The 27,955-nt window shown below is 42.1% G+C and overlaps 1 protein-coding gene across 2 annotated transcripts; it reads right to left on the bottom strand.

Annotated features, from left to right (window-relative positions):
- Positions 1-1,446: 1,446 nt before the first annotated feature.
- LOC135221920 (zinc finger protein OZF-like) lies at positions 1,447-27,955 on the bottom strand. 2 transcript variants are annotated; one of them, XM_064259943.1, is made up of 2 exons: positions 27,884-27,955; positions 1,447-7,104 (listed from the first exon to the last, which is right to left on the bottom strand). In XM_064259943.1, exon 2 carries the CDS (start codon positions 6,852-6,854, stop codon positions 5,307-5,309), a length of 1,548 nt encoding a protein of 515 aa, XP_064116013.1. In that variant the 5' UTR covers positions 6,855-7,104; positions 27,884-27,955; the 3' UTR covers positions 1,447-5,306. The 2 variants fall into 2 exon arrangements, with proteins under 2 accessions (XP_064116013.1, XP_064116014.1); XM_064259944.1 differs by lacking the exon at positions 27,884-27,955 and adding an exon at positions 27,817-27,840.

Raw genomic sequence — 27,955 nt, 5'->3', positions numbered from 1 at the left:
CTTTGGCTTTCGACTTGCCCACTCCCTTTGTCCTGGGAGTCCGACAGAGGTCTAGACCTAGATGCATTATAGGGCACTAACACCATCACCACACTTCACAACGCTAGGTTGGAGAGCAAGCACTTTAGATTCCAAGTTACGGATGGAATCCTTAATAAGAGAAAGGGCATTACCTTCTGCAGACACCACCTCAGGGCCCGAAGGCAACACCACAGGGTTAGGTAAAACAAAGTCTACAGAAGGGTTAGGAGGTGACATATCACAACCCTGACTTCTGCTCACTGATGCACTCCTGGAGGAAGACCTCCTGATTCTATCACGCTCTAACTTGCGTACATACAAATCATACGTCTTCCAATCGGAATCAGGCAAACTCTCACACTCCTTACATCGATCATCCATCAAACATACATGCCCCCTACACCTCGTGCATACCAAGTGAGGATCTACCGAAGCTTTCAGTAGCCTCACCTTACACCCTTGCACACAACACACTCTGAAACTAGCAGAACTAGATCCAGACATCTTATCCAAAGAACAGCCAAAGCCAAATCCATATCAATCCACGATAGCGTATGCCTAGCCACAAATCCAAGTCAATAAACCAAAAGACAATCAGAATACTTAACTGGCAACGAAGTTTACAAAATCCAATGACGGAGGTACTGAAAACAGGTGTTGACAGTACCGGCGACAGAGAAAATCTGAATAGAAAATGGGAATGGTTCCTGATACCCGCCTCCCAGCGGCGGGAATGGGTACTAACCACCTGGCCTCCCACTGTGTGTCTCGTAAGTTTTGAAATTCTATCGGACTTCGGAGAATACAGCTATATATATATCTGACAAGTAAGTTTCTGGTCAGTTTTTACCATTTATATTACTTCGCAATTTGTTTAAAAGTTTTTAGCTTGCTAACATGTCAACTTCATAAAGTTTATTGAAATCAAATGAACTTGAGAAAAAACAAAACAACATTTTTAAATTATATGAACTGAACAATTGCAATCATTGATATGCTATACTGAGCTGAAGACGGTATTTCAATGCAGTGAGACGGCCGAATGTGTACAATGGACCAATCAAAACCAAACTATCAACTTGTGAATGTTGCCACATTATTTTTGTTTATTTGCTTTAAAAAGTATGTTAGTCAAAATTGGGTGTAAATTTGATGCTGAATATGGAACTTCAACAAGACCAATGATACACTTCTCTAAAATTCACAAGGGTTTGCCTTAGAATGGCCATGCATGGCCAGTGTTCTACTGCTTATCTTCTTTGACATTTTTTGACGTGCCTCAAAGTTGGGAAAAATTATTTAAAACTTCCTTTTACTTCATTCTTTTGAAATGTGTAACTGTGTAGTTCAGAGAACTTAGAAATGGTAGTCTCACTAGAAAGACTAACCGAGATGGAAACGACTGAAAGACAATGAAACAGGAACTGGGTATAAAAATATTTTAATCAACATCCTAAAGTACAACACCATCACAACACAAAGCATTAAATAAACACTAAATAATTTAATAATAGTATACATGAACAAGACATCTTATATGTTCTAGCACATGAAATACAAAACCTTGGTCATTTTTTTCGGTCTTACATTCCTAACTTCCTCAATGTTTCAGAAGTAGGCTATACCTCTTGACCAGTCATAATCCTCTAGAAACCTGGGCCTATGGGCCTATTTCCTCTTTCTATTAAAGAGAAATCACATCGACAATGTGATCTGTTGTATTCTGGAGGCTTGTGCTCCCACAAAGACTAGCACTCATGAAGTAACACTTCTTAAAACATATACATATATTAATTTCATGTAACATTTCATGTACATTTTACCAACTGATTCTATAACTTCAACATCAGACTGAAGCCTGATGACTTCATATAAACTTACCCAACTGCTTCTCACCATGTCAACCTTCACTGAAGTTGTTAAATCAGTGGGCAATCACAATTCCTAGTTCTGTCCATGTTCTCATTCATACATATGTATATTTCTTGCCAATATTTATGTCAGAAAAAAAAAAACATCTTAGCCTCATTTTTGAAGAGGAAGTGTTGAGGAACCTTAAAAGAGCTAAGGATCTTCTGAAAGTCAATGTGGATATCCTGAAAGGTAACTTGCTTGTCATGATGTGTTGGCTACAACATGCTGGCCATTGTTTCTGACATTTGATTATCTTTTGAAAGGATTCTGATGACCATTTTTATACACATGTTCTTGTTCATAATGATACTGTTATCATCATTCTTAAGTTTGTTTTAAAGTACAGAACATTTTTATAGACTTTATACTATTTGGTGAGGTTGAACAAAATCCTTTACTTGTGCACTCAAGACCTCAATTGTGTTCTCTTGACCTCACTTATATGTCATGTGATGTACTGCAACATTCACGAAATACAAAGTAATTTTAGTGGTTGCCTCAAAACAGTAGGACTTTGTACTGTGCACATGAATTTCAGTTTCTCAAATGAGGCCCTTATTGGAGCCCCTCATTCCAGGCTTTGAGTAACCATTATTGTTCAACCATAACAGCAATCCAAAGGCACGGAAGATGGCAGCTTCCTGTACCATTATTATTATTCAAATGAAACCTATTCATTTGAATCAAGCCCACAGGGACTTGACTTGAAATTCAAGCTTCCAAAGAATATGGTGTTCATTTGAAAGAAGTAACAGAAGGTACATAATAAGAAATACAGACGGAAGAGATCAGTTATTAGAGAAAAAAAAAATTACAAAAGTAGAATAAGATAAACAAAAATAGTAAATAACAAAATACAAGGAGAATTGCTAAGGTTACTAATGAATTGCCTCTTTGGTTGAACTTTGAGGTTCCAATAGCAGAGCATCCTCAGGCAGACTGTTCCACTATCCAATGGTGTGAGGAATAAAGGACCTCTGGAACTGAAAAGTTTGACAGTGGGGTACAATTATTGCATATTGGTGCTGCTGTTCAACAAATCTAATTGCTCTCAACAGGAACAGAGAATCAGGGATCAATCTTGAATGTGAATCATTTTTGTTAAAATACAACTTTTGAAAAAAAAAATTTTAAAAAAAGACCATCCGCTGATGGTCCAAGTTATAACTGCTAATGTTAGGAAGCAGAAAATTACCACCATGAACTACTCTGTCTAAGAGATAAATCTCTGGCAGAAGCAAATATCCACACGGGAGACCTGTACTCTAGTAAAGGAAGCACAAATGACCTAAAACAGGTTGCAGTGATTTATCACTATTATAAATATGAGGCCTTATGTAAAGACCTTTCTTCCATGTAGCATCTGCTGACATTTACATTGGATGTATAAAAAGTAAGATGCAAGTCATAAGTTACACCAAGTATAGTTATAGATTCAGACTCATTTAGTGTGGTTACATCCACCTCATGGGAAGGATGGGATGGAAAATCAGTATGGGATCTAATATTCAATAGCGTTTTTGTTTTACTGGAGTTCAACCTCATTCCAAACCTACTACATACACAATTCACTAATACGCTCCATGTCACAAGTCAGACTAAGAGCAGCTTCATTTCTCAGCAGAGATTTTACTGCACCCACAAGTGCGGCATCATTGGCATACTGAACATTTTTGTATATGGGCCAACCACCATATTACTTGTATACACAAAAAATAACAGAGGACCACGAACACTACCCTGTGGAACACCAGAGACAACAGGTTTGCTAAAAATCCCATCAACAGCAACTTGCTGCTGCCTACTTGTAAGGAAATCTTGAAGTAATCCTAATATAGTATAACCACCCACTCCATGATTCCGAAGTTTATACATAAGTGCTATGATCTTCTAAATCGAAAGCAGCACTAAAATCTATTAAATTTACTCTACACTCAAAACCCTTATCGAGGTTTTCTTGCAAATGTCATGTCAAATCTAAAATAGCATCGCAGGTACCTAACTACTTCCTCTATGCTTACTGACTATCAGCTAGCAATTGTTTGGATTCCACACAAAAATTGTAAAATGGCTTGAAAATAATCTTCTCTGCAACTTTGCAGAGTACACAGAGAAAAGAAGTAGTTACTGTGTAATCTGTAGTTACTGCAAGATCCATTATGAATGTGGTGCCATGAAGTCCAAATTATAAATGTTTTGGCAGGCATAACAGATTTCACTTTGTTCCATCTACTGCAATCTAGCATAACTTTCATGTGTGTTAGATTTCTTGCAAACTAGACTTAGATGATTATATTTTACTGTTTTCTCATCACCATGCCTAAGACACATGAAGATGACAGAGGCTTCTTTTGTATTTATGGGTGTTTTCATTGGTCACAATAGGAAATAAATTATTTCTCCTAATGAGAGCCATGGCTCAAAGGCTTTTGACTTTACTTTTGAATCTGACAGAGAACAAATTATATATAAGGTTGTACACACGTCTGGTAACTGTTTGAAACTAGTATTTAGCAGTTCCCCTGGTTTAATAACTAGTACTGCATGTCCTCCAAATTGAGACTTCTGATCATGATTAAAACTGAACAAATTGTCCTGGATGTGTCCTACGCTTGTAAATGTATTAAATCTCAAGCAGACTTGAAAGGAATTTTGATGATATTTCATTTCTGAATTAGTCACAGTTGTATTAGTTAGTTACCTTTCTTGTTCCTTGAAAAAGACTAAGATTTGTATACAGATTAGGTGAACCCCTACTTGGTAGATGAATTATCATTTATCTAAGTCAAAGCTTGATGCCATGTGGATGTGCTACTTGAAGAAACAGGAGCCTTGTACCCAGTGGTTCAGTGTGTTTATGCTTCAGCTGAATAAGAACAAAATCATACTGTGAAAGAAACTCTTTCTGGTGCAACTCGGCAACTTAAATAGCGAGCTCCTATCAAATTGTATCTTTAGGTGTGGTATAATCTAAATGCTCATCCTTTTCTTAAACTAGCTGGCTCTCGTCACTCACTGTCCAGTAAAAAAGGCAACCTTTTGGCTGCTATGCTTGACAATAAAGCTGAGCACTGAAAAACTAAATATCCCTCATTCTTGTTTTTCAAATTAACTTTTAATAAACTAATCCTTTCTTTGTTTCCTCAACTACAGAAAATCAATATTCTGAATACCAGTAGCATTCTGATTTTCAAACTAGGTTTGCAGCTTTGATTGTAATAATACAGATAAGTTCACTGCATAGTCTTACATGGTTGGTAAGACATTTCTCCCCTAAGAACATCTAAATTCCTATGGTTTGTCTGTAGCCTTAAATGATTGTTACCACTATGTACTGTACCTTTCTGAGAAAATAAACTCCCATAATCTTGTTAATTAACTGGTTTCTCTCCACTGTGAAGCTTTAAATGTATACTAAGAGCAGATGTCATAGAAAATGCCTTCCTAAGATCATTGCTAATAAATGGCATTTCTCCAGGGCGATTACACAAATGACTGTTAAGTTGACTTTCCTGAGAAAATGCTTTCCCACAGTTACTGCACTCAAAGGGCTTCTCTCTAGTGTGAATCATGCAATGTTTTCTTAAACTTGATGGATGTGAGAATGCTTTACCACAGTCATTGCATTTGAAGGGCTTCTCTCCTGTGTGGATCCTGTAATGACTGTTAAGATTACTTTTCTGAGAAAATGCTTTCCCACAGTTATTACAGAGATAAGCTTTCTCTTTGGTGTGAATCCTCGAATGTTTGTTAAGTTTACTTTTATGAGAAAAGAATTTCCCGCAGTCATCGCACTTAAATGGAGTTTCTCCGGTGTGGCTCCACAAATGTGTGTCCAGGTTAATTTTACGAGAAAATGCCTTTCCACACTCATTGCACTTGAATGGCTTTTCTCCCGTGTGAATCCACAAATGTGTGTCCAGATTAACTTTACGAGAAAATTCTTTCCCACAGTCATTGCACTTGAAAGGTTTTTCTTCAGCATGAATCCTTAAATGCTTGCTAAGTACGTTTTTATCAGAAAATGCTCTCCCACACTCAGTGCACTTAAACGGCTTTTCTCCTGCATGATTCAACAAATGAGTGTTAAGTTGACTTTTCTGAGAAAAGGCTTTCCCACATTCAGTGCACTTAAATGGCTTTTCACCAGTGTGTTTCCACATATGAGTGTTAAGATGACTTTTCTGAGAAAAAGCTTTCTCACAATACCTGCACTTGAAGGGCTGCTCTCCAGTATGAATTTTGCTATGTCTGTTAAGATGACTTTTCACCGAAAATGCTTTCCCACAGTCATTGCAGCTGAATGGCTTTTCTCCTGTATGAACCCTCAAATGTGTGTCGAGATTAATTTTAAGAGAAAATGCTTTTCCACAATCATTGCACTTAAACGGCTTTTCTCCAGTGTGAATCCTCATATGTCTAATATAAAGACTTTGCTGAGTAAATATTTTTCCACAATCACTGCACTCTTTGGTATACTTGGGAGTTTTAGAAACTCTTTTAGAACCAAGAGATTTTTTTCTGTTAATTTTTTGGACGTATTTCTCATTTGTATGAATTATCTCTGGTTCCCAATAAAAATTTTCCTGTGAACAATCAGTTTTACTTCCGTCACTTGAAGATCTTCCCATTTCTTCTCTCTTAATCTCATTGCTGCAGGATTCTTCTTTTATATATATCTTGCTCCAAGGTACTACATTGTCCTCTTTCACTGCAGCATCAATTTCACGAGAACATTTACCATCATCTTTACTTGACTCACATGTTTCTATCTCTTTCTTGACTTCCACGCTTGGCTCCATACATGAAGAGCCATCATTAATGGGCTCAACACAGCCACCCAAATCATCTGGAGAGAGTGATAATGGATCTACGGGCTCACTTTTCACTGGATATTCTAAGGATGAATCAGAATTCATTGTATCTTTTCTACCCTAGTATCTTTTCTGCCCCCCGATGACGTACTTTTACTACCGCTTTCAATTTGCTACAGAGCAAAAGTTAACTCATAACTTCATTTTCAACGAGATTAAAATTTACAATACACTTACAATGAAAACAGTCTGCCTCCTATCTTTTCAAAACCAAAATTACTTGCACAAAAATTATCAGCAATTTTCACACCATTGATGGAATTGATGGAAGTGTATTTCTTGAAGGAGGAGAATTCTGAAATGAGAAAATAACAATTAAAAAACAGTATGACTTATGTACATAAAAAGTGTAGTTAGGTAAATCGTTCCTAGATATGCAAACCTGAATTTTTATATATATGAATATTCTTAGGGACAGAGATGTTTGTTCAATGAAGTTTGTGAACAAGTTTGTTAGCAGGTGGTAGTAGGTGGGTGAGTTGGGGTAGCTCCCCATTCACCTATCTGCTTGCCTCTCTTTTCCCTTAGTTACCAGGATAAATGTGGAGTCAACTAGATGTGGGATAAAGATAAAAAGGATCCAAGTTTGTGCTGAGAAAAATGCATTTCACCTTAGAAATTGTGATCTATCTCAGTGAAGTAGAAGAGCCTTCTTTTCTTTCAAATAAGAGGCTCATTCTTTGTAGTACTTGTGAGGCTGATGACTTCTGCCACATTACATACAGTCTCCCTGCGCATCAGACATGAGAGACCAGCAAAAGGATCCATCAAACCTCCAAAATACTAGCGTCCTAGTCCTTTGTATGATGGATCCATCAAACCTCAGAAATACAAGCGTCCCAGTCCTGTGTATGATAAGGGAATGGATGACTCCTATAACCTACTAGTCCAAGGGCAGAGATTTCAGGTCAGACATTATCAACTTGTTGCAAAAGCTATCAGTTCTGATTTTCTACAATTTTTTTCAGGTCAGACATTATCAACTTGTTGCAAAAGCTATCAGTTCTGATTTTCTACAAACCCAAAAACAAAAAAATTAGATTGAACTATGTCCCTTCCTATGTTGAATTTAAACGAGATTTCAAGGATCATCTAATCTCTACATTAATGCTAAGGCAGGTAGAAGACAGGCCAACAGAAGTCCCTGCCCAGGGATATACTGAGGGGATCAATGACTGCCTTAGTAAGTCAGGGAAGGAGAGACAGAGCAAACTAAAGGGTCAACTTTGTGTGCATGCAAGACTGCTCAAGGCTGCTAAGCATATAATTCACTATCTAGAGCAATGGTTCTCAAACTAGCATTGTGAGAATTTTTGTGTGGCAGTCTCTTTACAAGTATTGAATTACTCAGCAGACCTTTTCTAAATCAATTACGGTATAATTAACGTTACCAAATACGTATACTGTACTGTTACTGAAACACATTTTTATCAAACAATTATATTTTCAGAAAATGATTAAATTAAGGTATAGAAAAAAAAAGATTTTTTGGAAATGAGATTACATATTTAAAAAATGGAAACCTTAATTTACTGAAACAAAGACTACTTTTTTATTGACAGCCAAGTAATAAAATAAGATGTGACCTATATGGAACATATATGTTTTTTTGGCCAAAACATATATAGTAATCAGAAAATGGCAACCTTCGTTATCAAATGTACGTTCAATGGGATGGGTAAATTTGCTTTGTCTGAACCAATTCTTCTGGATTTGGCTTTGTTTTGGCCAGTGTAACTCATATCATTTGTTGCTTCTAATGTTTTGGGATTTCGGTTTGATGGCAAGTAGTGTGGAAAACCGACTCACACTCATAGGTGGTTACAAATGGAATCAGCACTTTTAGAGCCATCTTGCAACACAGGGATAAGACTGTGCCATTTCAATCCAAAAATCACTACAGCACATTTCATGGATACCACTTGTACTTACACCCATACTTCTAGCAGTGGGGCTGAGCAGGCCGATGTATAAGAGTACATGCTGTATGACATACAATACATATACGGATGATTAAAATATAACAACAGAAGTACATTATGGTAAAAAAGACTGAAACAATGATTGTACATTACATTGCACTACACTACTATCTACGTACTACTTTATATAGCAAAGGTTTGAAACTATGCATAACCCAGTATGTTGGCCACTTTCTAAGGCTTGACTTATATCCAATTTGACAAGACCTGTAAGTCAAAACCAATCTTGGTTGTAAGTAGGATGGTACTTATAGGTTGTTTTATAAGAAATAGGCTAATCTATCATAATATAACTTATAAAATAAGTAACAGGATGACAAAAGGTGATGGGGGCACAGCCGGTGGGAACTAAGGAGTGGGTGCCGCTGGACACCCAGAAACAGGTGCTGGGAACTCAGCAGTGGGCGCTGGTTGGTCAGAAGCAGCCACCAGGCTCTCTGGTGGGGGCACTGAGTGCCTCCCCCACCCAAGTGCCTAAGAGCAGAAGCTGAGTACTAAGAGGTTGGGTATTAGGCACCTGGGAGGAGCAGGTAACTAGGTGAGAGGGTCCTCTTAATGCTCTGACTGGACACAATACCCTCTCTTATTCCTCCTAAATAAGCACTTCCATCAAGTTCCCCATAGTGAATGAACATGGCCAGGGCTTGGATGGGTCCTCGCTCTTGATCAGGAAGCCCAAGGTGAAGGAGCAAACAGCATCCCCTTGAGAAAAAACTAACTCTTTTGTCAATATAGCTGTATTTCGCTGATGTGCTTAGCCATAGCCAAGGCAAAGAGGAAAAGAGTTTTACTTATCAGATTCTGAAGAGAAGCAGAGTGAAGGATCAATTTCTGAACCACATCCAGATTCCATGAGACCAAAGTATTGTCTCTTTCGCGTTCCATTGTATCAAACGACTTGACCAGGTCTTTAATGTCAGAGATCGATGAAAGATCCCAGTCTCTATGCCTGAAAACAGAGCCAAGCATTGGCTGATAGCCTTTAATGCTAGAGAAGACAAGTTCTTGGTATCCCTCAGAAAAAGAAAGAAAATCCATAATTTGTGTCAAAATATTCTAAGAAGATGAGATATACTAAAAAGGTTCCTGACAAGGTGATCAAGTTCCAATGAAGAGAAGAATGTTGTGTTGCGTCAACCAATCAAGAGAAGTCCCCTTGAGAGGAAGCAGGCACTCCCAAAGAGGGAGTTTCTCCAGTGGGGCAAAGGTGATACCTCCTCTTGAGAAGCTTCGTGGCCAGCCACTTATCTATTTCCCAAAGAAATTTCCTCAAGGAAGATAAAAGCATCAAGGCAAGCGCTGTCAGGAGTCCGTTTCCTCATGAGGAAGTCGAGAAAGGAGAATCAGGAGCAGTGGGCTCAATAAAATCTTGAAGTTAGCCAAGAAAAACCTCAGCTCTAAGGGCTGCCTCCCTTTTCCTATCTCTGTCAAGTTTGCCCATGTGGGACTTCAAAACATTCCGCTTTTTACCCTCCCAATCCTGACAATCTGAACAAGGTAGATCTTTACTGCATTCCTGCCCCTTACATTTAACATACTTTGTGTGAGAATCATTAGTCAATTTAACCCTGTCGTGATCTGATGACGCGTAGCTCGTCCATAAACGTTTTTCTGTACGTGCACAGATGACGTGTTGGGCGTGTCATATATAAGTTATTTTCGGGAAAAATTCACGAAAAAATACGCGTCAATCATCGAAAACATAGTTGACATAACTGGGTTGACAGATGATGAATCTCGAAGAAAACGCAAACCCGACACCACTAGCTTACTTAGCTACGATACAAAACGTCAACATAAGTAGGTTGGAAAATCTGAAAATTGCACTGTAAAAAATTTGCATTTTTTAATCAATTACAACTCATTAGCAAACACATTTATAACAAAATTATTGCTTCCATGTGAAAGACCAAAGATTTCTACACAATTTACGTATAAAACAAACTCCCCAAACCTAATTACAGGCAGTCCCCGGGTTACGACGAGTTCGGCTTACAAAGTTCCGAGGTTAAGGCGCTTTTCAATCATATTAATCAGAAATTATTTCCAGGGTTACGACGCATGTTCCAGGGTTACGACGCTTACAACACTCACCTGGCAGATGAAATATGACACCAAAAATGATATTGTTATGATACAATAAAGTTTCATACATACTTACCTGGCAGATATATACATAGCTATCGACTCCGTCGTCCCCGACAGAAATTCGAATTTCGCGGCACACGCTACAGGTAGGTCAGGTGATCTACCTGCCTGCCGCTGGGTGGCAGGACTAGGAACTATCCCCGTTTTCTAATCAGATTCTCTCTTCCACCTGTCTCCTGCGGGGAGGCTGGGTGGGTCTTTAATTGTATATATCTGCCAGGTAAGTATGTATGAAACGTTTTCTTTATTGTATCATAACAATATCATTTTCATACATTCAACTTACCTGTCAGATATATACATAGCTGATTGACACCCTTTGGTGGAGGGCAAGAGACAGCTAATTACTGACTAGACAGGTAAACAACATATGTTGTAGGTATTTATAGACCTTAGTTCCTCTGTGTTTCTAGACGAAGGATTGACTTCCTAGCTATTGCATAGGAGTCTGCTTCATCTCAAGAGCCTTAGCGAGATAGTGATCTGTGGCCAAGAGTTCTTGTGGATCTGTCGATGGGGTCTCTTCCACTTACTCGACAGAACCTAACTGGCGTTTGTCAATGGGAGCACATCCGCTTATATGACAACACGCACTTATTTAAGGAGCGCAACACCGATCCCGATCACCTGTTCCTAACATGGAGGGTTCGCGCTAAATTGAAAGAGAGTTATCCCCCAAACTACCGTTTCAAACCTCCAATAAAAAACCCCTCATTGAGTTAAAATAAATTCAACTCATTATTAAAGGATCAGTGTCGGCTCCTTATCCCAGCAACGTATCCGCTGATACGTATAAACCAAGAGAGAAGAATCTCTCGTAGGTTAACTTGAAGTCCTTCGTGTAATGAGCAGTCAACACATAGTTGCATCTCTTATATGTTAAAGCTAATATGTCTTCCTGACATATTGTTACGAAAAGAACAAGAATTTGCAAAAGCTCGCACTTCATGAGCTTTTTAAATTCTCAGCTGTTTGAAGGTATCATCAAGTCACTTATGAAGTGCTTTAGAGATCACCATTGTTTCAAAGAAGACTAGGACTTTCTTTGAACTGGATCTCATCTGGATGAAGCCTAACGCCTGGCTTGCGCGAGGAGTATCCTGTTTAGAATACTCCTGGCGCCTGACAGTCGTAAAACTCTTCGAATACTCCTGCCGTCTGGAAGGCGCATCTCGCTCCAAATACTCCTGGCGCTGTTAGGAGTATTAAGCTCAGAATACTCCTGGCGCCTGGCAGGAGTATCGCGCTTCGAATAACTCCATGGGGCGCTTGGCAGGAGTATCGCGTCTTCGAAATACTCCTGGCACCTGGCAGGAGTTATCGCGCTTCGAATACTCCTGGCGCCTGTTAGGAGTATTAAGCTCAGAATACTCCTGGCGCCTGCAGGAGTATCGCGCTCCGAAATACTCCTGGCGCCTGGGAGAGTATCGCGATCGGAATACTCCTCGTCCTCTGAATACTCCTGGCGCCTGGCAGGAGTATCGCTCTCCGAATACTCCTGGCGCCTGGGAGGAGTATCGTGCTCGGAATACTCCTGGCGCCTGGCAGAAAGTATCGCTTTCCTAGGAGGAGCATCGTGATCGGAATACTCTGTGCGCCTCGTAGGAGTATCACGTTCCGAATACTCCTGGCCGCCTGGTGAGGAGTATCGTGCTCATCGGAATACTCCTGGCGCCTGGCAGGAGTATCGCGTTCCGAATACTCCTGGCGCCTGTTAGGAGTATTAAGCTCAGAATACTCCTGGCGCTTGGTAGGCACATCGCGCTTCGAATACATCCTGCGCCTGGTAGGAGTAAAAAGTCTAGAATACTCCTGGCTCCTGGGAGGAGTATCGAGGTCAGAGTACTCAAGGCGCCTGGCAGGAGTATCTCTTCCCGAATACTCCTGACCTATGGAAGGGCGCATCTAGTTCCGAAATCTGTGGCTTGGTAGGAGTATCGCTCATGGAATGGCCTTTCGAATGGCAAGTATATTGCGCTTAGCGGGCGCTATACTCCTATCAGGAGTTCTCTCTTCTCCAGTTGGCTCTTGTTGCTTGGATGAAGATCTTGGCCTAGAACGATCTACAGTAAAGTCAGGCTCTTTGCGCCTACTTGGCGCCTGGCTCCTAGTTGGCGCCAGACGCTTGGCAGGAGTTACTTCCTTTCCCACGTCTCGCCTGCCTAATGCATCGCTCCCCCCAGAGATGGCCGCTTGTGCGACAACTCCCCTGTAGGGTTCGTCGCGCCCGACAGGAGATCGGTATTTGGATCTCTTAATCAGAAGTCTGTCATCCTTTTTTACGAGTAGGATCTTTAGAAAGTACTCCTACCAAAGACGCTAATTGCTCCTGCACATTCATCACAATTTAGTCCGCTCCATCCAGTAGACAATAGGAAATCTCAAAAGTCCAAGAGACAAGTCTTCCTCCGAGGAGGATCATTCTTGCATACTTCCGTTTGCTAACGAGTTCTCCTCTCCCTACATGTTGATGAGTTTTCTCGTTGCAGAAGCTTCCCTATCCTTGCCCGAAGGAAGGAAGGAGCTTGGAATTTAAAGAGATTCTGAGCTGAAATTGGTTGATTTCTAGCTCTTGAATGTATCTCTCTGAACCTTTTGGGAAGTAGTTTGAGCCCTTCTCGCGTTCCAAAGACTCTGTCAGTAAACGTTTAAACCTTTTCTTCTTCTGTAGATGACAATGTCACTACATTACCCGGACAACGAAACCTCTATCTAAAAGCGTTGATCCAGGAATAAAAGGCTTTAGTTCTCTTGCCAAACATACTATGCTGGCCAGAACCCATTGCCGAGTCGTCATAGAATTTGATTCCAGATTCTAAAGCCCAAAATTTCACTTGTCCTTTTGATCGTTTAGGACCAAGAGAAACATTTGATTAGGAGCAGTTCCATCTTGTCGGAACACGGAATCTGAGGCCCAAATTAGGATCCCATTCTAAGTATAAGATCTCTTACTCTTATCGTATAGAGGTATTGTATAAGATCCCGAAGATCTTAATTCTCTACTATCTCTAATATTCTTTGTCTAGACAGATATATCTTTTCACTGTGTTCATTGATAGCATAAATTACCAAGGTGATTCTTCCCTCTGAAAGGGAAGAAAACCATTATGTGGTTCACAGAGGTATCGGAAGAGGACAGTTTCCCCTTTCTATCTAGCACGATCTGCAGCAACTCTATGTCTTTAACATATTTAAAGGAATTATCAAGCTTCCCTTGAAAAATCCTCTCATTCATATTACTTCTGGTCAGTCTGCACGCAGACAGACTCAGAGTGAATAGGTTTTTCAGGTCCAATATTTATAATAGATTCCGATCAAATCTCTTAGAAAAACCTTCCGACACATGCTGAAAGAAGAACGTGACTTCTGTGAATCCAACCTTTATTGCCAAAATGATGCATTCATCTTCTTCCTTAGACGCCCATTTATTTTAATATGTGTTAAGAATATATACAACTAGGGGAAAAAAAAAAAGACTAAAGTTTATTCCCCTATTTAATTTAAAGATGGCGTATCTTGCTACCTCTCTTGTTTCGAGGAAAAGGAAGCAATCTATAAGAAGGTCGTTCATCTTCTGCCTTGCGAAGATATCTGTGAATATTTTCCGCAGGGTCTGACAACTCTTTCCAATGAATGTTAAATCGTGCTCTGCCGAATTAAAATTCTTTATAATCCTATCACATTGTGGTAAACAGCATTCATCTAGGAAAACTCTTGTAAGGATAGTAGGAACGCTGTAATGAAACCACGGTGTGTGCATAAGGCTTAAGCGTATCGTTATCTTAAGGTGAATTTCCTACTACATTCTTTCCTCGCCGAGGCAGAGAGATATCCTTAGCAAAAACGAATACGATGTTATTCATGTTTGCCTAAAAAATCCTCAATTCGTGGTTAAGTCCCTGATTGTATGGGGAATATACGGTGAAGCATTCGATCCTTTAGGAGAGAAAGATGTAACCAACCGTTCACGACCGAGAACCGGATGGTACTAGATTGGCTCACAATTACAGCCGTGTCGTTCACTGCCTGGCTGCATTCATTCTGAGTTGCCAGTTACTCCCTTCAATGAATGGATATAATAAAATTATTCTCGAGTCTAAGAAAGCTCTCAATAATGCAAATTTTAGGCAAACAACCTTTGTTAAATACCGAGGCTGAATAGGTATTGTCGTAACAAACCTTTTAAGCGAAGTCTTTACTAGGAAAATCCTGTAAGGATATAGACAATTCCGTAGCGAACCAGAAAGGCAACTATGGTATGCGTATTATGACTTGTCATTCAGTAGTCATATACAGCAAGCCTTCTACGACACTCTTCCTTTCGACATGCAGAGAAAGAATAGAAATCTTACTCTCTTCGTTCATTTCGTCAATAATCCCGAATGAGTATTAGTCGAAAGATATTGCAAATGACAACCGAGGATCGAAGAGAATCTCTCCAGCTTTATTATCTTGGAGATAAGTCCGTATTTTACGCCTTTCTTATCTGGAAGAGCCTCTAATCAATGAATGAGAGCTCGTACGAATCTTGTTCAACTTCCAAACGATTGCCCCTCTTTCTGTAAATGGTTGGTTGCAATCTATTTTAGAAGGAGGATGATTTTAATATCCTCTTACTAATACTGAACTAATTCTCACAATTCTGCTCTATCTTCCATTCCTCAATTTGGTGGGGCAAGATTGAGCAACCGAAGGAGAGCGCTTCCTTTCGAAAGGTGAAGGGCTATTCGCAGTACCGACTCTAACCTGACAAGGGCTACGGCAGCCTGTGCTACAATCTTGAGTCCCCTGCCTGGAAAAAACCGAAACTTGCTCTTGCCTTTATTGCATTAAGACGATCCTGACAAGGGCAACGGCCGCCTGCGCGACAACTCCCGTCCCTATCAGGAGAAGCCTCGAATGTCCTTCACCCTTCGCCTGGAGGACTCTCGGCGGTTGTCAGGCTCTTCTTGTAGGAGAAAGTGTCTGGCGCTAAGCAGGAGTATCTTGCCTAGAATACTCCTGGCGCCTGGTAGGAGTATCACGTTCCGAATACTCCTGGCGCCTGGGAGGAGTATCGTGCTCGTCGGAATACTCCTGGTGCTTGGCAGGAGTATCGCGTTCCGAATACTCCTGGCGCCTGGGAGGAGTATCGTGATCAGAATACTCCTGGATCCTAGAAGACGTATCGCCCTTGGAAAGTTTTCTTGTTGGAAAGTTCCGAGCATCTGAAAGGCGATCCTCGCCTGGAAAGTTCTGTACGTCTGGAAGGTTATTCGATCTGGAATCTTCCGCCTTCTGGAAGATCCTGTGTGCGGAAGGTTCCGATCTCTTGTACATTTGTACTTGCTTAGAATTCGACAATACTTCCATTTTCGACATAGCCCTCCCTTTCTTCTGAATGAAGAAGGACTTCCATTTCCGATAAAGATCCTGGTTCATAGTCTTTCAGGCGCTTTGCGCCCATATTCAGGCCCTTTAGGTGCTTTGCGCCTCGTTTCAGGCGCTTTGCGCCTTGTTTCAGACGCTTAGGCGCATTGAGCCTCGTTACCGGAGCTTCATGCCCAAGGAGCTAGAAGCTTAAAAGTATATATGTGTACTCACTAAACGAGATCCATATAATTCATTCGATCAACAAATATTCTTTAATATCTAATTCGTTCTTCTCAGAATAGATATATTTTCATATACTTCTCCTTTCTCCGTCTCTTCTGAGGTTCCGATAGCCAGACGAGATTATCTTGCATCTTCATTTAATCTACGCCGTTGAATGTTTTACTCCTTATTCGTCAAGACGATAATAAAAAGGGGAACACATTGAATTAGGATGCCTTTCCAATGGCTATCCCTGGCAGTCTGGGACGTTCTACAGAACCTGCCGAGGGGACGCCTGAACGGTGGGGGTTCTCCATAACCTCCGTACGGCTTTCGACATTCCTTCTCCTCCGGGCCAGGGAGCTTGGAAGAGGTCTAGGCCTGGGAGCGAGACAGAGCCGATCAGACGCACCCTCTATTGCAATGGGGAACACTATAATCACTTCTTACCTTATAATAGCTCGTATCTTGAGCTACATTCCTTTATCTTCAAATTGCAAATGAATTTGTAGTTTCTGTGAAGTAAGAAGGTGATGAGGAAACAACACTACTAGTACTGTTAATATTCTAACTGCTTGTCAGAACGAGGGCTAATTAAAGCTTCTAAAGAAAGCATATCTAGTTCTATGTTTTCTGACTTCCTCAAATAGGAAGTTACCTTATTTTCCTCAATCAAATTCTAACATTTATTACACTTATCAATGAATAAATATTTATATTTCCCTTTCTTGCAAACTATGTAATTGTCTACCGAAAACTTCGGTAGTTACACATACTCTATTCTTCGAAAACTTCGAAGTTAATTCATTAAAAGTTATTAAAAAGTTATTAAAAACGTATGCCAAACCACCGATCCAGTACTTCCCTGTAAAAGTCGGCCCAGAAGATCGATGGCGATGAAACACGAAAATCAAATCAGGAGGGAAAGCAAACATATGTTTACCTTCCCAGCGGACAGAGAGAAATCTGATTAGAAAACGGGGATAGTTCCTAGTCCTGCCACCCAGCGGCAGGCAGGTAGATCACCTGACCTACCTGTAGCGTGTGCCGCGAAATTCGAATTTCTGTCGGGGACGACGGAGTCGATAGCTATGTATATATCTGACAGGTAAGTTGAATGTATGAAAATGCAAAATAATCAATATTTGAAGGTTTTTTTTTTATGAGAAATGCAATAAGAATGCAGTTTACATACATAGTTTTCAATGCACCCAAAGCATTAAAAGTAAGGTTTGTTCATGACACTTACCTGTCAGATATATATATAGTTGTATTCTCCGAAGTCCGACAGAATTTCAAAACTCCCGGCAAACGCAGTGGTCGGCCAGGTGGTTAGTACCCATTCCCGCCGCTGGGAGGCGGGTGTCAGGAACCATTCCCATTTTCTATTCAGATTTTTCTCTGTCGCCGGTCGGTAAACAACTGTTTACAGACCTCCGACTAGGATTTTGGAAAACTCTTTGTTCACTTGAGTATTTGATTGTCTCTTGGTTTTTGAAACTTGCTCGGTGGATTGGCATACGCGATTGTGGTTTGTCTTTGAATTTGGTTTTGGATTTCTCTAATATGTCTGGATCTTCTGCAACTAGTTTTAGAGTGTGTACTGTGCTAGAGTGTAAGGTGAGGCTACCGAAAGCTACGGTGGATCCTCATACAGTATGCACGAAATGTAGATCATATTTGTTTGATGAATGATAGGTGTAAAGAGTGTGAAAGGTTGACCGAAAATGAATGGAAGACTTATGATTCGTATGTTCGTAAGCTTGAAAGGGATAGAATCAGAAGATCTTCCTCCAGAAGTGCTTCTGTGAAGAGTAAGGATAGTAAATTCGCATTCTAACCTTCTGTAAGGTTGTTACATCTAACCCTGTGTATTTGCCTTCGGGCAATGAAGTTATTGCTTCGGAAGGTATTGCCCTTTCTTCCATCATGGAGTCGATTCGTGCACTAGAATCGAAAGTGAGTGCATTGAAGACCACAGTGAAGTGTAGTGGAAACATTAGTGCCCCTAGTGTAGTGGAGGGGGCGTCAGATCGGTCCCATAGTGCCTCTAGGAATAGACCTCTGTCGGACTCCCAGGACTCAGGGAATGGACATGTTGAAAACCGAAGGAGGGCTACGGGAAATTCCCACCGGTCTGGCGTCCCTTCAGCAGATCCTGTGGACGCTTCCCAGGCTGCCGAAGCGTGTGATCGAGCACGGATATTGAAGGAGTGCTTTTCGTCCTCTGAGGCGTCCTCTCCTGACCGGGGATGGAGCTCTCAGAGGGCCTCTCACGAGGAGTATTACAAGTTTGACACTAGGTGTCGCACAGGCGGCCAGCGTCTTTCTCGTCCTCTTAGGAGAGGTTTTAAGGAAGTGGACGCTTCACGTCCTACTTCTCGTCCGGTTCTTTCATCATCACCCGAACACTTCGAAGAATTGACGCCTAAGAAGAGAGGCAGGACGTCTTCTGCTGAGGACGCTTTTGAGAACTATCAGCGTCTTAGAGTTCAAAGGAAGAAGAGGGCTCCAATTCGCCCTTCTTCGCATATAATGAGTCCTTCTCCTGAACGTGGAACTTCACCGTCTAATGAAACTCGTAGGCAATTGCGTCAACGATTGTCGGCTTTCTTCGCAAGGGGAGAAGAGGAGCCTCATCGGCGTAGAAAGGATCTTTGGCTTCCTGTTAAAAGATCGAAACAACCTTTGTCGGCTTCGCCTCGTTCTTTAGCCTCTCCTGCGTCGTCTTCTTCGGGATCCTTCAGACTCAACCGAGAACACGCAAGTGTTTCCGGAGAGAGAGTGTCCAGAAGTGGCGATGGGGACAGAAGCGTTAGATGTCGCACAGGCGGCCCTCGCTTTTGTCAGGAGGTTGAGAACGAGCAAGAGAAGCCTCGTGTCGACGTTCGGCAGACTTCTGCATCAACTCAACGCTTCTATCATGAGAGAGCCTACCAACGCCAAAAGTATCAGGACGTTCCAGAAGGCTCTAGGATTCAAGGAGAGCAACGTTTAGATTATGTGTCTGATCTTACTCCTCAAGAAAGGGAAATACTGTACGAATATCGACGAAAGGCTCGTGCTTTAGAATATGAGAACTCGCAACGCGTTAAGAGAGATCGTAAGACTCACCAGGACGCTCGAGAGGACGCCCCGATACAGGTTAAGCGTCCTAAGCGAAGTTTGAAAGACGCTCGACGTCCATTAGAGCACGTCCCGCTTCAGGACGCTTTTGAGGACGCTTCTTTGATGGATAAGCGTCTTATAGACATTAGAGTCCAGCGGGATCGGAAGCTTTCATTGGCACGACTTCCTGTGAGTCCTAAGTCTCGCTCCCTTAGCAAGGGCGCTCGCGATGACGATAGACACCCGACTATTCGGGATTCTCGGAAAGAGAAACGTACTCAACTGAGAGAAGATCGACAGGAATCCCGCAAAGAGGCTTTTGAAGAACCTTTGCCTTTAATGACTTCGAAAGACAAGGCTTTACAAGAGAGTCTGAAGTTTTCAAAGACAACGGCGGATCATTCGCGCATTGTCTCGTCTATTCCTTCAGCGGATAGAAACTCCCCCTTACGAACAGAGCCTCAAAGGAGAACCACTTCTTGTTTAGCTAAAGAAACTTCGGACCGTCAAGATCAAGGAGAGTCTTCTAACGATACGCATCCTGCAGAAGAGGAAGAGCCTTCAGAAGCGTCTACGGATTATAGCACGTTAAAGCGCTTACTGAAGGAATTGTTTTCGGAAAAATTCCAAGCACCAGTTCCTCTCTCTCCGCCATCGCAACTATCCTCATCCAAGACGAGAAAAGCTCCGGGTTTTGTTAGGATGGCTGCTTCGCTTTCTACTAAAAGAGCGTTTGAAGAGGATGAATGATTGGAGGAATCAGGAAGACGAAAGGAAAGACGTCCTTTGCGCTTCCTCCAGCTAAGCTAAACGGGAGAGCCGGTATATGGTATGAGACCGGAGAAGAAACAGGGTTGAGACTTCCGTCGTCTGCGCAAGGTGACTTCTCAAACCTGGTCGAAGCACCAAGAAGATCTTACTTGTCCTCGGCTAAGGTTTCATGGACTATGCCGGAAATAGATCACCATCTAAAAGGACTGTACAGGACATTGGAAGTATTCAACTTCCTAGATTGGTGCTTGGGAGCTTTAGGTCTGCAAGCTAAGAGCCCAGAATCATTGTCATTAGAAGAGTTATCGAGCGTCCTGTCATGCATGGACAAAGCAGTAAGGGATGGCTCGGATGAGTTAGCTGCCCACTTTACTACGGGAATATTAAAGAAACGAGCGCTTTTCTGCAGTTTTACTGCTAAAGCAGTTTCCCCTACGCAGAAAGCGGAGTTATTATTCGCCCCCTTTTCTTCCCATCTTTTTCCTGAAAATATGGTAAAGGATTTATCTGTGAACCTGAAAGAGAAAGCGACACAGGATTTGCTGTCTCAATCATCTAGACTTCCTGCGACACAATCATCTTCTCGAGTAGCTCAGGTACCAAAGAAGAATTTTAAGCCCTTTCGTGGCAAAGCACCATCAAGAGCTGCTACACGAGGAAGGGGCTTTGCTAGAGGCAGAACCCCCGCAAAGCAAAGAGGAAAGAAGTGACAACCTTGCCCTTCAGGCACCGGTGGGAGGGAGACTTTCTCTCTTCGCAGAGGCTTGGAGAGCAAGGGGGACGGACACCTGGTCCCTCAAGATTATAGAGAAGGGATACAAAATTCCCTTTCTCTCCATGCCTCCGTTGAGCATGAAGCCTATAGACCTGTCACCAGCTTATCAGCCGCAGAAGCAACAGATTCTACTCGATTTATTAGATCAAATGATCGAGAAAAGAGCCGTAGAACGAGTGCTCTTGACAGATTCCCCAGGCTTCTACAACAGGTTATTCCTGGTTCCGAAGCAGTCTGGGGGATGGAGGCCTGTCCTAGATGTCAGCAGTCTGAACCTTTTCGTGAAGAAAGCAAGCTTCAAAATGGAAACATCACAATCGGTCCTAGGGGCCTTGAGACCAGGGGTGGATTGGATGGTGTCATTAGATCTCCAAGACGCTTACTTCCATGTCCCCATCCATCCCCAGTCCAGGAAGTTTCTCAGGTTCATTTTAAGAGGACAGGTCTTCCAGTTCAGAGCTCTATGCTTCGGACTGAGCACAGCTCCCATGATTTTCACTTTTCTCATGCGGAATGTGGCAAAGTGGCTTCACCTCTCGAAGATACGAGTCTCCCTTTACCTGGACGACTGGCTCATACGGTCGTCGTCGAGAGCAAGGTGTCTGGAGGACCTTCAGACTACGTTACTGTTGGCGAAATCTTTAGGCCTCCTGATCAATTACGAGAAGTCCCATCTGACCCCAACAGTCCATCGTGTATCTGGGGATTCAGATGGATTCAGTGGCTTTTCGGGCTTTTCCGTCGCTAGAACGTCAGCGGAAAGGCTTAGAAAAAGTGTCAGCCTTCCTGGAGAAGGAAACATGCTCGGCGAAGGAATGGATGAGTCTGCTGGGGACCATTTCTTCGCTGGAGAAGTTTGTTTCTCTAGGGAGACTACATCTCAGGCCCCTACAGTTTTTCTAACAGAAAATTGGCAGGACAGACAAACTTAGAGGAGAATTTGAGAATATCCCCGTTGGTCAAGAAACACCTAGAGTGGTGGCTCGATCCCACCAAGATGTCGAAAGGAATGTCCCTCTGTCTTCAGAGCCCCGACCTTGTGTTATTTACAGACGCGTCTATGACAGGCTGGGGAGCAACTCTGGGAAAGGAGGAAGTGTCAGGCCTCTGGAGAAAAGAACAGAAGCCTTGGCACATCAACCGCAAGGAGTTAGAGGCAATTCGCTTAGCACTTCTAGCCTTTCAAGAACGAGTCATAGGCCGAGTTGTCCAGATCAACGCGGACAGCACCACGGCCCTTTCTTATATCAAGAAACAGGGGGGGACACACTCTCGTTCTCTCTACAAGATAGCGAGAGAAATCCTGTTATGGTCAGAGGAGAGGAACATAACTCTCCTGACAAGATTTGTTACAGGGGTCCAGAATGTCAGGGCAGACATTTTAAGCCGTCGAAATCAATTGATTTCAACAGAATGGACTCTGCACATAGAAGTCTGCCAACAGTTATGGAGACTATGGGGACGACCAATAGTGGACCTCTTCGCGACTTCGAAAACGAAGAGACTGCCTCTTTACTGTTCACCGATCATCGACCCGGAAGCAGTAGCAGTAGATGCAATGCTTTGGGACTGGACGGGGATGGATGTATACACCTTTCCCCCGTTCAAACTTCTGGGAGAAGTAACAAGGAAGTTAGCAGCGTCGGAAGGAACAAGGATGACACTGGTCGCACCATTCTGGCCAGCAAGCGAGTGGTTCACAGAGGTCATGTCCCTACTAGTGGACTTCCCAAGAATCCTACCAGTAAGACCCGATCTTCTCAAACAGCCCCACTTCGAGAGATATCACCAAAACCCGTTCGCTCTGAGTCTGACTGCATTCAGACCATCAAGAAAACTGGCAAGAGCGAGAGGGTTTTCAGGAGAGGTGGCAAAAGCTATCGCCACCGCGAGAAGAGCTTCCTCTCAATCTGTCTACCAGTCTAAGTGGGCTGTTTTTAGAAGATTATGTAGGAAAGAGGGCATTTCCTCCTCCAAGACCTCTGTGAGCCAAATCGCCGATTTCCTGTTACATCTTAGGAATGTAGACAAGTTGGCAGTATCAACAATTGGAGGATATAAGAGTATGCTGTCAACAGTCTTCCGTCATAGAGGCCTAGATTTGACGAATGATAGGGATCTCACGATCTTCTGAGATCCTTCGAAACATCAAAGGTTCCACAGGTTAAAACACCTTCGTGGAATTTGGACATAGTTCTAAAATCTTTAATGGCGAGTCCCTTTGAACCTTTGCACGAGGCTTCGCTGAAAGATTTAACGAAGAAGGCCCTCTTTCTAACCACCCTAGCCACTGCGAAGAGGGTGAGTGAGGTTCAAGCAATTAGCAAAAATGTTGGATTTAGGGGACACAATGCAGTCTGTTCCTTGAGTCCTTCCTTTTTAGCTAAAAACGAAAATCCTTCCAATCCCTGGCCTAAGAACTTTGATATCAAGGGATTAACAGGGATTGTTGGTCGAGAGCCAGAAAGAGTCCTGTGTCCTGTCAGAGCTCTAAAATTCTATCTGGATAGAACAAAACAAATTAGAGGTCAATCGGACAATCTTTGGTGTTCTGTGAAAAGACCTGATTTACCTATGTCTAAGAACGCCTTAGCGTTCTTCTTGAGAAGCACCATCAGGGAGGCCCATTCGTCCTGCCCAGATAGTGATCTGAAAATTCTGAAAGTCAATGCTCATGAAGTTAGAGCTGTCGCAACTTCGATGGCATTTCAGAAGAATATGGCGCTCAGCGAGATTGTGAGCACCACATTTTGGCGAAGCAACTCTGTGTTCGCTTCACACTACCTCAGGGATGTGAAAGTGACATATGAGAACTGCTTTTCGCTTGGACCATACATATCAGCAGATTCAGTTTTGGGTACGGGAAGTGGCACGAATCCTATCCTTTAGAAAATGGATAGGTGTGCTTTTATTTATGGTTGTTGGTTTTTTGGTTGTAGGGTCGACCGCTAGAGGCGGACTTCCCTTTATTTTAGCCTTAAAAGTTTTGGGGACTAACTTTGCTAGGCTAGGTCAGGTGGTGGTTTTTCTTTGCTTCGCTGCCCTTAAAGTATGGTCAATATGGTCTAGACACATTGTGGTCACGCCCCCGTTGTCAGATCATCTAGATCTCACCAGCTATACAGGTCACGTCCTTGCTGGAGACTCTAGTAAAGCAAAAGCAGACTTGGGTGACAGTAATCACGAAGTCAGCTACGCTAACAGGTAAGGAACCAAGATGTCTATCATCTGCATGTGAAATGTTTCTCAAAATCCTTTTATTCTGTCCCTCCCCACCTCCAATGGTGGGAATCAGCTATATATATATCTGACAGGTAAGTGTCATGAACAAAATGATATTGTTATGATACAATAAAGTTTGTTCATACTTACCTGGCAGATATATATAATCAAGTACCCGCCCAGCCTCCCCTCGGGGACAATGACATTAAAAAATCTGAATAGAAAATGGGAATGGTTCCTGACACCCGCCTCCCAGCGGCGGGAATGGGTACTAACCACCTGGCCGATCACTGCGTTTGCCGGGAGTTTTGAAATTCTGTCGGACTTCGGAGAATATAGCTATATATATATCTGCCAGGTAAGTATGAACAAACTTTATTGTATCATAACAATATCATTTTTCTTAGGATTTTTGATGATGTTCCGGCTTATGCCACATCTCAAGAACGGAACCGCCATCGTAACCAGGGGACTGCCTGTATTATATTTTTCATGATTATTTCCAAAAAATATCTACATTTTTCTTAAAAATTTCACCATCACATGGTTTTTATTATTTCTAAGCCTCATAAAGATGTTCTGATTGCTTTAGGAAATAATTCAATTATTTGCAGACATAACACTAACCAGAAGCGTATATCAGTTATAATTCGGATGTACCGAAATTTACCAAAAAACTTTTTCATGCGTGTGTTCTTTTCGGCCCGGGGGAAAAGTCGTGTACCTTACACCCTTATATTTTCAGCCTGTGTGCAAAAGGGTTAGTAAATCTAGTTTTGCAACCCTCAATAAAATGATGAATGCTTGAGTCTAACATTTTGAATTAAATTAGAAATAAAGTTAAACACAGCTAACAATACAACTTATAGGCCACATGCAAATCAGTGAATAATTGACCAAAATACAGGAACAAAAATCCAAATAAAGAGGAACACAACTGTACAATGATGTTAGTTGGGAGTCAGCAGAAAACTAATTGAAGCTCTCTGCTGAGTTGTACCTGTCAGTCCCGAATGTGGGTGGGGCCTCGTCACCTATGCAAATGATGGTATAACCACCACAAAATTTGAATTTTTAGACTATAATGGTAAGAAGCTTGAAGCTATGTAATACGTACCCTGGTAAGTCACTCATATTAAAAACTTAATTTAAAATTTATTTATTAAATACCTCTCCATTAGTATACATATACTACACGAAAGGCGACAGGTGATACGAGCGACGGGTAGGCCACCAAAGCAAAACATAACTTTCTACGATGAGGCAGCTTTAGTTAATGCTTTCTACCTGGCATTAGCAGCTAAAACTTGTTTAAATACTACCAGAATATCAAAGCATCACTCCTACCAATATGTTAAAATTACATAGGGAAAAACAAACAAATTCTGGTGCTCGATCTGGTACTGCCAATGCTGGACTTGGTGGTGCTAATGCCTGACCTGGTGCTGCTAATGCTAGACCTGGCGCTGCTAACATTGGAACTAGAGCTGCAGACCAGACTCAACTGACGAAGGAGACAATGGGCACAGATCCGTACTGCTTCCTGACATGTGCTGGTTCTTTATAACTCCAAGCCACGAGGGAGTAAGACAGGACATGCCAAGGGCAAGGCAAGAAAAAAGCGGGGGCACTGACCCTCCCTCGAACATGGAGGAAGAAAAAACCAATTTCATGAAACTATTGGGAGGGTAGTGTAGAAAATGGAAAAATAATAACAATAAAAATAACAACAATATCCTAGAAAACTTATGCCAAGTGAATTGATGGGAAGCTTATTAGGAGTAAGAGATCTTAAGAGATGCAGCAGAGGACCTAACCAGCTACTAATGGGAAAGTAGATTACAAAAGCATCCCTTTAACTCAAGTCTTACAGGTATTATCCTCTATTACTGTTTCTGCGTCCTAACAAGCTCTCTCGTTTCATGATCAATTACAGAGGCAGTCCCTGGTTATCAGCAGGGTTCTGTTGACTTGATAAGTGAAAATCTCCAATAACTGACAATCTGTGATTTTCGGTGCCGATAACCAGATTCTGGCACAGATAACAGGTAAATGGCGCCTCTTTAGATATGTATGTGCCAATAACCGGAAAGCAGAGCATTCCAGTGACAAAAATCACTGATTTTTGGCGCTTTTGGATGCTAGGCATGCTCCATAAAACCAGATCACCGAAAACCGAGGACGTCAAAAACCAGGGACTGCCTGTAATTCCTTTTGTTCAACTGTGATTCATACAATTATTCAATCATGGCCGTTCCTTCAGCAAAACCATATCTTACTTTACAGCTTCTCACTGAATGAATACTAGGCTATTCAAAAATTAAAATAACATCCAAAAACAAAATCAGAAACCGAGTTCATTAATAATCTGTCGACCTCCTGACAAATTTAGCGACAGAAGCAGACTGACTATGCGTGTTTGTATCTATTGGTCCCCTGGTGGTGGTGCGGGGGGGGGGGGGGGGGGGTGTCGGGGATGTAGTAAGGATAGAATATTCATAAAAAACCGAGTGTTCTAATTTTTCGTCTCAATCTGCCCAACTACGAATTACCCCAGGCACATAGCTCCATACCTAATGGAGAGGTAATGGTAATTTAAAAATATACAGGGTAAGAGCGCTCAAAAGCTGTGCATGTAAAACCAAGCCTCTTTCCACAAAGTGCAGCCTGGGGTTAATGACTGAACGGCGACATAGCAGCCATCAATCCAGGAATGTGGCCACTTTCATGAAAAAGTACTTGAATTTGCTGACATGAACATCAGTCAAGAGTTGTGGCCCATCCATCCAGGAAACACAATGAGACCTCTTCGCTCCTCTCAAAGTGTTTTCTCCTAAAGGAAGAAATATTGGCATGATTCAAACATTTTTTTGGGAAGTGGTTGCATTCCAAGAGAGGTGGGTGCTCTGTTGCCACTTGGTCATTTACCTTACTTGAAAGCAAATCACACACATTTCAACTGGGATGCCATCCTAACTCTCCCTCCACACCACCGGGCCGGGCCGGGCCAGGCAAGGGCACGTTACCCCCAAGTAAGTTTAGTAGGTGGGGAAGATCTGGTTAGGTCAGGACCTAGCATTAGCTAGGTACTAGCTATTGGAGGTCGATGACTGGCGGGAGGACGCACCATTACCTAGGCTAGGTCCTAGCCTAATAGCCTACCTGCTAATGTCAAGTTTAACCCAGTGGTCTTTGACTCCCGGCTTAAAAAGCACAGCCAGGGCATACTATAGGTATGACCAGCCATTTCAACGAGGTTAGAATACATCCTAAGTCAACAACCTATCCTGACCCAAGGGGCTCCAACCTTCACGTACCACCTCAACCCTGACCTGACCCCTTAAAACTAACGGAATAACTTTCGTTATATCCCCAAATTGTTCAGCAATATACCTATTACCCACAGCTGTGCTGTCATCCACATTACCTGACAGGTTAAGTTGATTACGGAGAATATGGATAATGGGCTAACAACAAGCCAGATAATTGCTTACCGAAACACAAACATGAAAATGTCTTCTTTGGCTTTCTTTCTCGGTTCAGGTGTACCACCTGTCGGCTGTCAC

Source organism: Macrobrachium nipponense, chromosome 3 (assembly GCF_015104395.2).
Source record: "Macrobrachium nipponense isolate FS-2020 chromosome 3, ASM1510439v2, whole genome shotgun sequence".
In the NCBI taxonomy this organism is placed as follows: Eukaryota; Metazoa; Arthropoda; class Malacostraca; order Decapoda; family Palaemonidae; genus Macrobrachium; species Macrobrachium nipponense.
The sequence above is the reverse complement of the archived record's forward strand: the minus strand, read 5'-3'. Positions and strand labels throughout refer to the sequence as shown.